General features: G+C 41.6%; 1 protein-coding gene across 4 annotated transcripts in view; it reads right to left on the reverse strand.

Annotated features, from left to right (window-relative positions):
• Positions 1-552: 552 nt before the first annotated feature.
• mybpha (myosin binding protein Ha) overlaps positions 553-16,213 on the reverse strand; it is a 29,612-nt gene continuing 13,951 nt past the window's right edge. For 2 of the 4 annotated variants that reach the window (XM_065286371.2, XM_065286369.2), the window contains 7 exons: positions 15,743-15,938; positions 15,441-15,580; positions 11,847-12,006; positions 11,208-11,344; positions 4,665-4,851; positions 3,944-3,983; positions 553-1,012 (listed from right to left, as the gene is read on the reverse strand). In XM_065286371.2, coding sequence (XP_065142443.1) covers positions 3,955-3,983; positions 4,665-4,851; positions 11,208-11,344; positions 11,847-12,006; positions 15,441-15,580; positions 15,743-15,938 — 849 coding nt within the window. In that variant the 3' untranslated portion in view covers positions 553-1,012; positions 3,944-3,954. Of the gene's footprint in view, positions 1,013-3,943; positions 3,984-4,664; positions 4,852-11,207; positions 11,378-11,846; positions 12,007-15,440; positions 15,581-15,742; positions 15,939-16,213 lie in introns of all 4 variants that reach the window. The other 2 variants (XM_065286370.2, XM_065286368.2) reach the window with 1 other exon arrangement.

Raw genomic sequence — 16,213 nt, forward strand, 5'->3', positions numbered from 1 at the left:
AAGAAAAAATGTAAACATTTGTAGTAGTGAAGGGGATCTAAATACTTTCTGTATGCGCTGTATAAGCTAAGATGTGAACAAGTCGACAGATTTGATGTTAGCCAATCTTTGGAAAAGTTACTAAATCTGGAAACGGTGCTATGTTGGCAACACTCCAGTGAGAGGACAGACTAATGCCGAGTTCAGACTGCACAATTTTAGCCCAGATTTTGACTCGCCGACAGTTTTTGAGAAATCGCAGTCAAATCAGTGCTCGTGCACGCGATTGACAATCACACAGTGTGAATTATCACTACCCCAGATAGTCATGCAGTGTGAAAAGATCTGTGACCCGACAGCCTGCAGTCTGAACTCGGCATAAGGGTGTGCTCACACTATGCCTACTGTACCGTACCCAAATACATTTGTATGGTTCGTTTGGCTAGTGTCAGCTGAAATGTATCAAATGTACCATCACAGCATGGGAGGGCAAAAGATAGGCAGTGGTTTAAACCACATAACCACCCTCCGCTACACATCCGTGCTTCTATCTTTTCAAATCTTTAGAGTTGGTAAAATGACTCAAACTTTTTTACTTTCTTTATCCACAACATCATTCTAAAAACAGCAAGGATTCTGAACTTTATATTTAACAAGTGGTCTATTTAAAACATCTACATTTAGATTCACAAACCTCCCCGCAGTGCAGGCCTTTACTGTATGAAGGGATAAATACATTTTATAAAGCAAAAATAACTGGTTTTCATTAGCATTTTGTGCAATATTATGTATGATTGTAATAAAAAAGTTGGTTTATTCTTGATAACAAAAAAGTACAGGTAAGTAAAATGACATTCAATAAATATAAAATGATATAACCAAATTCCTAGCACTCAATAACTCTTTAAACCATGAAGGTAATTTTGAAATGTTTGTTATATTTTATTAAAATAACTAATAACAAATAGATATCAGAGTAGAGCCTCGATTATTGTGCACACTTCAGCTCATCTTCCAGCACCACCATGAATATCTAGAACAGAAGAGGAAATATTAAAGAAGAGAATAAATATTAAATACATATTTTTAAAACAGCTTTAAATGAACTTCTGGTAGACTTCTGGTACTACTTCTGGTAGGTTGAATTTTTGCGTCTCCCCTTGTCTTTAGCAAACCAAAACATTTTATTTTCAACAACGTATTTGTTTCAGAGATCAATTTAGCCATTAGCCAGACTGATAAATAAATACAGACCGGAGGTTCACTTCTGTTCAGGCACGTAACCGCAACAACGCCTGAACGTCTAATGAAACCTTCTACATACTGTATTATATTGCTTCCTTTTGCTGTAATGTTAGCGTCATTTATAGCAAACCGCTATCTAAGAGTCAATTCAATATTCAATATGTTATGTTTATCACCACTGATGAGAAGAATGCTATTTTTGTCCAGATGTAAATCTCAAATTTGTAGCCACTTGCAAGCATTCTCCTGCAAACTATGCTAGCGGACTTTTGTGCTAACTACCACCGTGTATGCTAGCGGACGCATACAAATGCAGGCCTTGCTCTCACCCGCTCTTCCCCCGAGTTAATTAAGGTGGTAATCAGTATGTCACTAAGACTCTGCCTGTTAAAATCAGACTAAAGTCTCAAATCTAAGTGTGAGATAAAGAGCATCACAGTTTGATTTCAAGCATTAACTTCACTTTGATTTCAATCGCTAACATGGCATTACTCAGTCAATATTAAACATATCAAGTTTATATTTTCACAGAATGTTCTTTACATTATATAGGACGAGTTGATGTAGAAAACAGTAAATCACAAATACATACTTCAGCTGGGTTTTCACAGGCAGGGTCAAAAAAGAAGCCCTCCATTGTGATTTATCCATTGTTGTAGCCCTTGCTGACAAATAAGTTGGAGACCCCTGATTTAGTGTATATGAAGCCAAAGGTTTTTAGGTAATTGCATTTTTTGCAACTTTACAGATCTTTTATGTGCACAGACATCATAAAAACAAAGGAAAACATGACTATGACTCCTTTAAATACTGTTACATGAGTAGTTACATAAATGAGTATGATGGCATAAAATAAAATGTTTCAAAAACTTTAACCTTGGCGTGCAGTAACATCACCACTTCCCCTCTCACTGAGTTTGAATGATGTTACTGTGCCAGAGGTTACTTAGCCTGTTGTGAATTCTGTTTATATATTGTTGTAGGTTTGGTGCTGGGGTGCACTTGATGTTGCTACAATTGGTATTATTGCAAATCCCTTATGTAATGTCAGACTCCTGCACTTATTTAATATTTTTCTAAGATAGAAAGGTATGTCTAATTTTTCTTGTAAAGCTGTTTTGAATCAATACACATTGTAAAAAAGAAAGCGCTACATAAATGCTGTAAATGTGACTTGAATGTTTCCGTCATCTGCACGGAAGCAATGTGGTCATGTCCTGCTATGCCACAGTGTTTTTAGCACACACACCTACTATCAGTCATGCTAGCTAAATGTGCAAAGTGTACAAACAGAGATCTGCAATTACGTATCTTAAGGACGTTTCAGATTACCTAAAGCCCGGGATACACTGCACGATTATTGGCTGTCCCAGACGAAAGATTGCCATCGTGAAACAATCGTCGCGATTTCTGTGATCGTGGCTCTTCATCGGTGGTCCTATGTCGTACAGTGAGAGAGGTTCAAAGACGGCCGTTTTCCTGGTCTTGCGTCCAAAGATAGCCTACGATAGTTTTCTGACAGTGTCAGAAATTCAGCATGATCAACGCACAGTGTGTTTGCTGCTACGACCTGCATGCCTGTTTTTGTTTACCACGAGCGCATGCTGGTGACGTTGCGCAACGTGTGACGCTGCCGCCACTTCTGTGTCATCATCGTACAGTCTACATGCCTCTCGTACCCGAGTTTAAACGCACAGTGTGATAAGGTAATGATCTTATAGGAGGGCAAAAATGGTGCAGTGTATTCCGGGCTTTAGTGATCAGTTTGCATTTTGTCAGACTGAAGGAATATAAGGTGATATGATGTGTAGTAAAGTATAGGTTTGTCACTTCCTTCAAATTCAACCCATTGGAGCGTTTACTAAATTAGTGCCCCTACCAGAACCATTCACCGTCCTTAATGCAGGGTGGAGTTTAATCTGTGTGATAACTGGGCATTCCTGTAGCTCAGGTGGTGGTGAGCAACCTAAACATCATGGGTTTGATTCTGGAGAGCACATATACTGATAAAAAAGTATACCCTGAATGCACTGTAGGTCATGTATCATACGTGTCTGTATTTGAATGAAATATTGGAAAATCTGTAGATAATAAGGGACCGTGTAAAAAGTTCACACATTAGTATAAACAAACTGCATTTTGATTGGTAGCCACACATGCAACAAAACACTGTAGTTTTTATACAGCTAGAGGTCGCCAAACTTTACCACATAACTAAGTCTTAGAGAGCTGCTTGCACAATTGTCCTATTTTTTTATATTTTTTTTTGGAGGTGGAGGACAGGCTTGTAGGTTTTGTTTGTTTATTAAACCTTTTCAGGTATTTTCATGATAATAAAGAATATTTATTTGATTATGTTTGATAAGTGTTGCTTTTTTAAATGCATGTTATAAACAACAGTGATTTTAGATTGATAATGATTTCCTACTGATCAAAGAGCCGTAATATTCAGAAACGATATCAGCCAGGCAATGATATATATCGTATCAGTCAGGCAACATATATCGTCTCAACCCTGATATATGTTGTGAAACTTTATTAAGCAAACATGTAACTGGATTGAAACTATTGATTTGAGTATAATGTACATTAGCAAACTATGCCGTATGTGACAATGAATCCAGCCAGAAAATATTTGAAGTTTTTTTATGTACGTGTCACGTTTTTATGCATTTCAAACAAATATGTCTAAGGTATGTATATGTTTTCATATACTGACCTGTGACCTGTTTATATCTTCTCTTCTAGAATGATCACCTCTGGTGAAAGAACAAGTATGATTGATCAAATATCAACATATTTAATTATACTAACAGTATTTATACAAGCACATACATTACATACACATCATTTAAAAGGCAATAAAATCCTTGCTTGCAAATACATCATTAAAAGTCAATGTCTGAAAATGCATGTAAGGAACATGTGATATTCTTATTTGTTTTCCACCAGTTTTGACACGAATCTTGCTTTCTTGTATACAGTATGTCACTCAAAGTCCTTAATCCTTTACAGTGATTTATTCTTCTTCCAAATTTCAATAAAGACTCACATTTGCAAATACAGCATAATCCAACGATGCTTTCTCAACAACTTATTTGAAGAGATCGATAAACTTAAATATGCTATATTACAAAATAATGAGATGATAGTGAGACGGTCAAAAGCTTGTGTTCTTCCACTAATTATGAGGACGTATAGCCTGTGCGTCGACAACTCTTTAAGTGAACTACCAAAAAATGACGTCACTGCACATGCGCAGTAGGAACAAATATAAACCAGATAAATATAATACACACAACAGGAACTGACTTATTAACAACCTTATTGTACTAAAATTACATAATAAAAAATATGAAAATAATAAATTCTCAATATGGATTATGGCTCTTACAATGCAATCAGTGTTATAGTTAAACAAAAAAAAGATCTGTACTTACTTTTGACTTCTAGCTTGCAGGCAACTGTAGCTTCACCAAGGTCATTCTTGGCCCTGCAGGTGTAGACCCCACCATCAAATGTGGACGGTTTGCGAATTTCGAGTGAGCAAACTCCCTGGTTGTTAAACTGCCTGTATTTGGGATCGTCGCCTATTATCATCTGATTCTTCATCCACTCAATCTTAGGCTGCAGACAAAGTACAGAGAACAGTAATGACATCAATAATTGTTCTGTTGTGTGCACTTTTAACAGGTTACCATTTCATCAAACATAACTTTAACTTAGGTCACGTTCAATTTGTTAATCGGTTCTCTTGCAGGGTTTGCCGCAGCACTTTGCAGTTCGGTTGGCCCGCCTAAGCTGGAAAACCCTACCGCCTTAACTAGGTCGTCCAAAAAACAAAAAAAACAAAAAAATCGCTGCACAAAAGGCCATCAAGTGCATCTCGGAGAATAGCGCGGACACGTTTCAAACCCGACCTGGCATGCGCACCAAACAGCCAAATGAGACTTGTTCCGTCACTGTCTGGAGGATAACTAGTAGCCAGTTGATAAAACATCTCGGAGAATAGTGTGGACGCATTTCACACTGCGTGTGTGCACACATGCCACACGGCCAAAATGGTCAGTCAACTGTCTGGAGTCAACTGTGTCCGTGAGAACTGTAAGTGGACTTATGTTTTGGGGTTATTTTAGCCTGTTATTGTATAAGCCTATAGTTGTTGCAAATTTAAAGTAAGTTAGCTGGTGATTTTGTTGTTTGAGCAACCTGCTAGGGTTTCACGTGCCTGTTGATTAGATATAATTGTTGAGCGCTCTTGCTCACTTTATTTATGTGCATTATTACATGCTACAGTTACACTCCTTTAAGATAATGTAACTAATAGTGGGAAATAATCAGTTTTTACAATCTTCGCGCTATCTATCATCGTTCGCCAGACGTTCTACAACATCTGCTTTAGTTTGTGTTTATTTACCCTTAAGTTTCACTTCATCACACAGCTATTCCCATTAGAGGTATCTGTTAAAATCATTTACGCCCACTTGCCCAACCCTACCACCTTAACTTACAAATTTTCTGCGGGAAATCCTGTCTTGGTTCTTTTGGTCCGGACCAAAAAAATTGTTCCACAAGGATAAGGTCACAATCTGATCGGTCAGTTTTAGTGATGTATATTTTGCGATGGATTTGCAGACCATCAAAAATAATGCCATGTTAAACGTGCCTATTGTAAGTGTGTTCTTATGAGGGTATTTTTTATGCCCACTCAAGCTCCATTATCTGGAACGGCATGTTACTGTATTGCTCAGGTCATGTTTTAAAAATAATTTTAGGATTATGTTTGGTGTAACCTGATGATGCTGTACTACTGATACCCAACTGAATAATGGATATCTTTAGGAATAAAAGAACCACAGCTGCTGAGATCTCATCTGGGGCCAATTCCTACAAATGCAAAATTGTTTTAACCATCAAAGTTCTGGAAGAAAACTCACAATGGCTCACAGATACGTTTGGGCGAGGTGGAGGTGAGGGGTGATTGATTTCAGTCCTTCACCCCCACATGTGGAGATTTTTTGTCTTCGGTAGAAGAGGTCATGAGTTCACATCTTGCTCCACAGACTGTCACGACTCGCTCACACAAAAAGTAAGATCCAAAAGCAGTTTATTAGGGGTGATCCAAAATCATAATCCGTGCAGGCAAAAGGTCAATATCCATAAACACAGTCCAAACAATAATCCAAAACACAGACACAGAAGGCGATGTAACATAACAAGGAATCCACAACAAAGACTGAACAGACAGGGCTTAAATACACAACACTAACAAGGTGAGTGGGAACAGCTGAAAACAATGATCAATGATGACAGACAGGATTATGGGATATGCAGTTCATGGCACATGTGATAGTGAGAACAAGAGACATCTGGTGGCTACTCGGGGAACAACACAAATACATAATTACAAACACAGAACACAGTTTGACACTGTGACAGTACCCCCCTCTGAAGGAGTGGCTTTCAGACACTCCAAACGACAAAACACAAAAGTTCAGGTGGGTGGAGAAACGGAGGTGGACCTGGGGGAGGGATGGAGGGTCTAGAACCCAGGGCGGGGCCGGCAGAGCAGGAGGCCAGGGCGGGGCCGGCAGAGCAGGAGGCCGCGGGCGGGGCCGGCAGAGCAGGAGGCCGCGGGCGGGGCCGGCAGAGCAGGAGGCCGCGGGCGGGGCCGGCAGAGCAGGAGGCCGCGGGCGGAGGCTGGAGCCAGGGCGGGGCCGCGGGCGGAGGCTGGAGCCAGGGCGGGGCCGCGGGCGGAGGCTGGAGCCAGGGCGGGGCCGCGGGCGGAGGCTGGAGCCAGGGCGGGGCCGCGGGCCGAGGCTGGAGCCAGGGCGGGGCCGCGGGCCGAGGCTGGAGCCAGGGCGGGGCCGCGGGCCGAGGCTGGAGCCAGGGCGGGGCCGCGGGCCGAGGCTGGAGCCAGGGCGGGGCCGCGGGCCGAGGCTGGAGCCAGGGCGGGGCCGCGGGCCGAGGCTGGAGCCAGGGCGGGGCCGCGGGCCGAGGCTGGAGCCAGGGCGGGGCCGCGGGCCGAGGCTGGAGCCAGGGCGGGGCCGCGGGCCGAGGCTGGAGCCAGGGCGGGGCCGCGGGCCGAGGCTGGAGCCAGGGCGGGGCCGCGGGCCGAGGCTGGAGCCAGGGCGGGGCCGCGGGCCGAGGCTGGAGCCAGGGCGGGGGGGGACCACCAGGAGGCAGGGACCACAGCAAGGCAGGAAGCCAGGGCGGAACTGGCTGGACAGGAACCCAGGGTGGTGCTGGTGGTGTCAGGAACCTGGGTAGAGGGAGACAATAGAAAGAGGCCCTCTGGGCCAGGTTAAATAGGAACGAGAGTTCAACCCTGGCCTTCTTGGACCCGGCAGTGAGGGCAGGGAGCTTGGGAACCGCCATCTTGAAACAGGCCGAGAGTTCATCACTCGGCTCAGATGACTCACTCGGCTCAGATGACTCACTCGGCTCAGATGACTCACTCGGCTCAGATGACTCACTCGGCTCAGATGACTCACTCGGCTCAGATGACTCACTCGGCTCAGATGACTCACTCGGCTCAGATGACTCACTCGGCTCAGATGACTCACTCGGCTCAGATGACTCACTCGGCTCAGATGACTCACTCGGCTCAGATGACTCACTCGGCTCAGATGACTCACTCGGCTCAGATGACTCACTCGGCTCAGATGACTCACTCGGCTCAGATGACTCACTCGGCCTCACGTCGTGCTGAACAACAAAACAGAAGACAGACCACCCGCACCACAGAGCCATGGCAAACACGGTAAACACTGAGTCTAAAGAACATACCTCAGGTGCCTCTCTGAGCACAGGTGCGGGTGTGAGGATGGCTCTCCTGAGAGCAGGTGACTGTGAGACCATGGCCATCTGGAACGTAAAGGCCGGTATAACCGTGGCGGTCTCAAATGTAGGTGTAGGCATTGTGACGGCTATCTTGGGAACCGCGGCTGGCTTAGTGGCGGCCATTTTGAGAACGGGCGCCGGCATAATCCTGGCCCTGTCGAAGACAGTCTCCTGTACAATTGAGACCTTCTGATGAACAGGGGCGGGTATAATAGTGGCGGTCTCAAAAATAGGTGCTGCCTTGCAGACAGCCACCTTAGGGACAGCCGCTGGCTTGGTGGCGGCCATCTTGTCCGGCCTTGCAGGTGTGACAGTGTCATCCCACTGGCTACGATGCTCTAAGTAACGAGTGAACCCCCAGAAATCCAGAATCTCCAGTCCGTTAATTTCCCACCTAGGTAAAGGGTCATCCAGGCAGGTATTAAACAGGTCCTTCAGTGCTGCATCGTTATAGCCTAGGCCACAGGACAAGGTCCAAAAGCTTTGGGCCAGACAACCCACCGGTTGACCATGCTGGTGTAGGGCCCTTATGTTGTCAATCCGCTTTCTTCTTTCCAGAACAGTAGCGGGTGGACTGATCCGGATCCCCAATCCGCTGGATCTTTTCATGGTGGATTCCTTCTGTCACGACTCGCTCACACAAAAAGTAAGATCCAAAAGCAGTTTATTAGGGGTGATCCAAAATCATAATCCGTGCAGGCAAAAGGTCAATATCCATAAACACAGTCCAAACAATAATCCAAAACACAGACACAGAAGGCGATGTAACATATAACAAGGAATCCACAACAAAGACTGAACAGACAGGGCTTAAATACACAACACTAACAAGGTGAGTGGGAACAGCTGAAAACAATGATCAATGATGACAGACAGGATTATGGGATATGCAGTTCATGGCACATGTGATAGTGAGAACAAGAGACATCTGGTGGCTACTCGGGGAACAACACAAATACATAATTACAAACACAGAACACAGTTTGACACTGTGACACAGACATTTTGAAATAAGTTGCATCTGTGTTTTTAGTGGTGTACTTCTCTCTTTTTTATGTGGTGTTGTAGAACTCAAGACCAATTTTTAATGGCCTTGATCTTTTCTTGGTCTCGACCACATTCTTGTCTTGTTCTTTTACTTTTTTCTACAAAAATCACAGCGATAGTCTGGCCTTGACTCGGTCTTGCCCTGCCCAGGTCTTGACTGAGTCTTAGTTTAGATGGTCTCGACTACAACACTAATTTAAAGTGACAGCAAACAGCACCTCCAGTGATTATTTTAAACAATATTTTAAATAAATGAAAACTAGTTGATCCTCATTTTGACTACTGTCAAATATTTATGATAAGTAAGAAAATGACGGTAGCCAGTAGGATATCATACATCCCTGACAGCTGTACATTTCAGAACAATAAATGAGTCAGACACTATCAGATATTGGAAGATACAACAGAACAAACCAAAGCAGACATGGACTTGGCTGTCACCAAAGACTCCAGTATTCCATTTATATTGTACTAGTTGGCAAAATCAGATCCGCCTGAGAATATTGTCATTCCTTGTTCAGGTGCAGAAGTAAATGAAAATAATCAGACTCTTGAGGAAACTATGACCATGACACCTTTCAATAAAAATGGCATGGCGGCTTTGAAGGTTTTAGGTTTCTGCTGCATCTAACAAGCCGAAGAAACTCTGCAACTGTAATTGCCAAATGGAAAGAGATCTACATCATGGCAAGTGTTCTTATAATTTCACACATCTGAGTCCCTGAATATCTGCCATTTAAGTTCTGGAAGAGTGTGTTACTGTAATTCATTGGCCAGGATTTAATGAAGCAATGTTACATATGTAAGAGTGCTGTTATACTGAATATCAGCACTATTCGCACAGGATTAGTATTATCTGGCGACCTCGTATGTTTTTGAAATTACCCCCCTTACATATAATATTTTTGTGGTGCATTAGCACAGGATGAGCAAAGCCTGAGATTTTACTCGAATTTACAGATTTATCTCCGGGATATGATGTCAAAGCTTTGCTTAACACAGTGTCCTAAATATACACAATGTAATAAAAGGTATCTTTTCCACGTTAATCAGAGTTTTGTTTTAACCAGCCATGATGTGATGCCACAACAAGGATTTTACTTTAGACACATTTCTATGATAAAGAGATCTCTCATTCAATGAAAATTCTGGGCATTATAAATATAAATCATCAAACATGGACAAGGAGAGACTGATTAGATATTTAAAAGCAGAATTAAATAAATGACCCATGAATGAAGTGACAAAAAACACAGTAAAAACAGTAAAACATCCTAGTGCTGTTCAACAACAACAACAAAAAAGTATAGTCTTCTGCCTAAGTGTCCCACTGCATGTTCAAAACACTACTGACATCCCTGGAACGGTGTTACCCACAGAGCAAGCTTTCCCAAGGAAGGATTACAGAGTGTCCTAAGTCCTACATCATGATCTGGATTCAGCCTAGATTTGCATCTATCTCAGCTGTTCTCGAAACTTGAGTCTCCATTCCTCGACTTGGGAATGGCAAGTCAACTAAGTCTGCACCAGCTGGTTTCAGTAGTCAGCAGTATGGCCAACAGAGATATGCTTCATTTACATTATGACTATACAGCACATGCATTTCAGATAAATGGGTATGCAGAAGCTGTCCATTTATTCAGCTTAATCCCAATGACGTTTGCATCTGTTGATGGCATCGTTGGATTATTAACAGCTGTTGTTATATTACAATAATGGCTTCGTCACAAGTATATTTGGAGCACAGCAGCTACTTCAGAGCTTTAGACATGCACGCTTGGACACCCAATATCAACAACAGAAATATTAAAGTCTTTCAAATATAAAATGAATCAAACCTCAGTGACACATGCATTGTTATAACTCCTGGTTGTTACAAGAGGCTTATCCAAGTGTAGCATGAGGTGGATCATGTGAGCATTACTCTTTACATTCCCTTCTGTACTTTGCATCCATGCTCATTTGCATAATGGCTTAAAATCGGCAGTTATAATTGAATATGCAGTCAGTCTAAATTTAAGCCATCATTTGATAAACATTCAGAAAATAGCATTTGGGTTGCAAAAAGGAGGTAAAAGTGAGACCATCCATACCTTTGGGGTGCCTCGTACTGCACACAGCAGTTTAGTGGTGTAACCTATAGTGGCGGCCCTGTCGCTGAGTGCTGCGGTGAACTTGGGAGCCTCGTTGAAATCGTGTTCCTTGTACTCTAGTGGTTTATACATGATACCTACAGGACAGGAGACAACAACCTCAGCCGAGACTGACAGTTGTACAAAGGGTATAACTTTTATGGCTAACAGTCTGATGCTTACTTTAACTGGATTTTTGTTAACTAGTAAACATTATTCCGATTGGCTGATTTTAACAAAATCCCAGAGTGTGCCATGTCAATTGGTAGAAGGTTGTATTAGCAAAATAGTCTTTATATTATCATCATATGTGTTCTCTGGAAATCAAAGCCATGAGCTTAGTGCTACGCTCTTCTAGTTGAGCTACAGATACCTGTAGAAAGTTGTTCAGTAGCACCAGGAAAGCTTTTTGTCGTCCAACAAATGTTACTTATGCACACTATGTCAATGAAATGCAATGATCTACAGTAGGAGTGTAAGAACAAAGGGTCAGTTGTTTGGCACTGGCTAAAGTTTCTTTATTTATCGATGGCCATTCAAAGATAGCTGTGTACTGTAGTTAAACAATACTGTTTGTCAAAAGAAGGGACCTGACCTTACCTGTTTTCTGAATATGAGCAACATCTTTCGTGACGGTGGCGGTCTCGCTCCTTCCGACCTTGTTTTCAGAGAAAACTCTAAAGCCATATGAATTTCCCATCACGAGGTCGGAGACTGTTGCGTTCAGCCTGTGGAAGTGCTCCAGAACCGTGAACCACTCCTGACAAAAACAGCAATGTCAAATTTATTAATCACTTGTTTATAATATTGCATCAATCAAATCAGCTTTAAATGAAAGACAACAAAACCACAAAAAAAAAAAAGAAAATGATAAAACATATAGAATAGACTATATAGTATTATTGCAAATTTTTTTGTCCTCATCATATATAGATTATAATATAATCAAGCAATATATTTAATATAAGCCTGGAGTATAGTGTGTTTTTTATGCGTACGTGCACAGTCCGCATACACAGACGTTTGACGTTTCACATAGCATAAAACACAGGGGTGGCTGTGTACACAGTTTGATATTGCAATTCAAAAACCCTCTTATTCTTGATTATAAACATGCTGAAATAACACCCCAAAATTATCGATTTTTTAATGCCAAAAATCATTAGGACATTAAAGGGGACATTTCACAAGACTTTTTTAAGATGTGAAATAAATCTTTGGTGTCCCCAGAGTACATCTGTGAAGTTTTAGCTCAAAATACCATATAGATCATTTATTATAGTATTTTAAATTTTCACATTTGTAGGTTTGAGCAAAAATGTGTTGTTTTGGGTGGAGTTGATCTCTGTACTAAAGGCAGTGACAAATTTCAATGAGCTATTTTTTCACATGCTTGCAGAGAATGGTTTACCAAAACTAAGTTACTGGGTTGATCTTTTTCACTTTTTTAGGTTGATAGAAGCACTGGGAACCAAATTATAGCACTTTAACATGGAAAAATCAGATTTTCATGATATGTCCCTTTTAAGTAATGGTTATGCTACATGAAGATATTTTGTAAATTTCCTACTGTAAATATATACTGTATATAAAAAATGTTTTTATCATTAGTAATATGTGTTGCTAAGGACTTAATTTGGACAAGTTTAAAGGCAATTTTCTCAATATTTAGATTTTTTGCACCTTTAGATTTTCAAGTAATTGTATCTCGACCAAATATTGTCCTATCCTAACAAATCAATGGAAAGCTTATTTATTTTAGATGATGTGTAAATTTATCAATAATCAAAATAATGTATCCTTATGATTGGTTTTGTGGTCCAGGGTCACATATTTACCCGTTATGCATCGCGTGGCAAAAGGATGTAAATAGTGCATGCAAATAGCTGGTGCGACATTCTTACTAAATTTCCCTCTCAGTGTCATATGATTAACAGGATAACATGTTTCACTAAATGAAGTATAAGACCTATAAATACATCTTCGTGCGTTCCATCTAATAAACGCATCATAAACAAATTGATATTTATAACAGGTGTCAAATGTTGAGAAATAGTTATGACTTCAGCATTAGAGTGCCAACAGATGAAGTGTTTTGTAATGTACTTCAAACATTCAGCAAACATTATAATATTTTGTTTCTGCACCATGACAATCTTCGTCTTTCAGCGCTTACATCTTTCCATCCTGATGATCTCTCATCACAACCTATATGACCCAGGCCTCAACACCCAGAAACAAGCTTATAGATGTCCATATACATTCTACATTTACTTGGCAGAGATCTACTGTATATAAGGCTTTGCTTTTAGTTACAACAACTTCGTTACAAAACAAGGGCCCTTAAATAGTGTCCACTGTTCCTTCCTAAAAGCAAACCGATAAACTAATTTAAGTGTCATATCACCCTATTAACAACACTCATCTGCCCAGAGGTGTCCATCAACGAACCATCTGCTCTTCTAAGGGACGCTTCATTTTTTTGAAAATTTGCTCATTGCCAGCTCTCCTAGAGAAAAACACTTGGGGCCCTATCTTGCACCCAGCGCAATTGACTTTGTCAGTGACGCATGTATCATTCGTATTTTGCACCGGCGCACAGTGGGGTTTTCCCTCCACAGACGCACGTCGGCAAACTAGGGAATGAACTTGCGCTCCCTGGGCGGTTCAGCGCAACAAAGGAGGTGTGTTCCGGCGCAAACCATACCTGATGCTATTTTGCAGTTTCAAAAAACAATTGCGCCACTGACCAAAAAAACTAGTCTAAAGTCAGTGGCGCGTTGCGCGTGGTTCATTATGCTATTTTAAGGGCGCATGCTTGACCATAATGTATAGCGTGCACAACGCGCGCACATCTACACAGATGCAACAGTTATTTTTGCAAATCATAAATTGTTACAATAAAAAATATTAACACATGAGATAAGGGAAATCATTGTGGTGAGCATTGTGGTTTTTATTTATTGTGTGGCTGCGTTAAAAAATTCTCATGCAAATAACGATTAAAATATTTTCATAAGTTTGTTGTGTGGCTGTATTACGTTTATTTTATGTAAATTATAATTAAAATATTTTCATAAGAAACCTTAATGTATATGAACTTGATTTGTAAGTGTACTTTGGGCCTTGCTTGCGTTTCTTGGGTCCGATTTCAAAGCCCCCAAACCCTTTCAGCGGTGAGGGTGGACGCAGCGATGTCCTCTGCTGGCGTCAGGTGCTGTATAGAGGCAGATCCACCTCCCGTTACACGGCGTGCCCGATTTATGCTGGAAAGCTTGGGATTCCCCCGTCTCCAGACATCATTGTAGCGCTTGGCACAATGATGGGGATGCCAGCTGATGAGGCAATTGTGGCTATTTCCTCTCACGCCTGTTTAACCTACGCTGATTTGGGCGGGTTTCTCCCATCCCCATACAAAACAACTTCTCCGTCTTTGATTGCTCTTACAAGAACGTGGGTCTCCTCGGCTGTGAACCGCTCCTGGTGTACGCCTGGTAAATCTGTTATAACAATAGCAACCCGCCATGGAACTTGCACCCTTGCGTTTAAAGGGAATGTTGGATAGCGTTCTGATTGGTTTATTTGACGTTACGCCCAAACCACACCTATGAATAATGAACCTACTTCAGACCAACCCCTTATTGATTTGCGCCTGGCGCAAGAGTTCTTTCTCCTGCCGGGAAAATAGCAACAGCGCCCAAGATCCGCCCACAAAGTCACTTGCGCTTTGCGCTTCGCACTTGCGTTTCAGATCGTTAAAATAGGGCCCTTGATTTTTTTACCGTTTTGGAATCCATTCAGCTAATCTCTGGGTCTGGCGCTAGCACTTTTAACATAGCTTAGCACAATCCATTGAATCTGATTAGACCACTAGCATCGCACTAAAAAAATAACCAAAGAGTTTCGATATTTTTCCTATTTAAAACTTGACTCTTCTGTAGTTACATCGTGTACTAAGACCGACAGAAAATTAAAAGTTGTGATTTTCTAGGCAGATATGGCTAGGAACTATACTCTCATTCTGGCGTAATAATCAAGGACTTTGCTGCCGTAACATGGCTGCAGCAGGCGCAATGATATTATGCAGTGCCTGAAAATAGTCCCCTTAATAACTTTCAATAGCAGGGGACTTTTTCAGGTGCTGCGTAAAATCATTAAAGCTTATAATTTATAAACAAATTATAAATAACTTACTCCAGTTTTCTTGTCAGCCTTTTGAACAGTGTATCCTGTGATCTCAGTGTTGCCGTTGTCTTTTGGAGGGGTCCATTCCAGAGCTGCATTGAAGCCCCAGTTATCAACCAGTTTGACCGAGGCTGGAGGTCCAGGAAGATCTACACAAAGATGTCTGACCATTAAAATGGATTAGGCAAAGAATGGATCATTTTACACACTGAAGTCTTGCAAAGTACACAGGGGTGTCAATGAACTCTGCGTGGGAGGCAGACAAAAATAGATGGTGTTTAAGGACAGCACTGAAATAAAAAATGTCTCACCCACAATCTGAATTATGAGGGAAGCCTTGTCCTCAAAGTTATCGACCTTCACGGTCATCTCGTAGACACCAGAGTCTTCTCTCTCTGCCTTGCGTATGAAGAGTATGCTGTCCTTGTCGCTGGTTCGGACGTTTATCTTCTTTGTATCCAAAGGCTGGCCGTCCTTGGTCCAGGTTATCACAGGTTTAGGTTTACCCTGTAAAACAGAGGAAATCTGGTTTACAAAGAATTATAAAAGATGTTTGTGTCCTAGGCTGTTTCAATATGCGTTCTTCAGCGATCTTGCGCCCTTGTGTTCTCGCTCTACGTCATCATTAACTCTTTCACCGCCAGCGTTTTTAAAAAAAGTTGCCAGCCAGCGCCAGAGTTCTTCATGATTTTCACCAAAGTTTAATGCCTTCCAGAAAATGTTCTTCTTTAAATATATAAACATACAATATACCAAATGAAAGAACAGACCCTCTGCTTTCA

This window comes from Paramisgurnus dabryanus, chromosome 21, assembly GCF_030506205.2.
Source record: "Paramisgurnus dabryanus chromosome 21, PD_genome_1.1, whole genome shotgun sequence".
In the NCBI taxonomy this organism is placed as follows: domain Eukaryota; kingdom Metazoa; phylum Chordata; class Actinopteri; order Cypriniformes; family Cobitidae; genus Paramisgurnus; species Paramisgurnus dabryanus.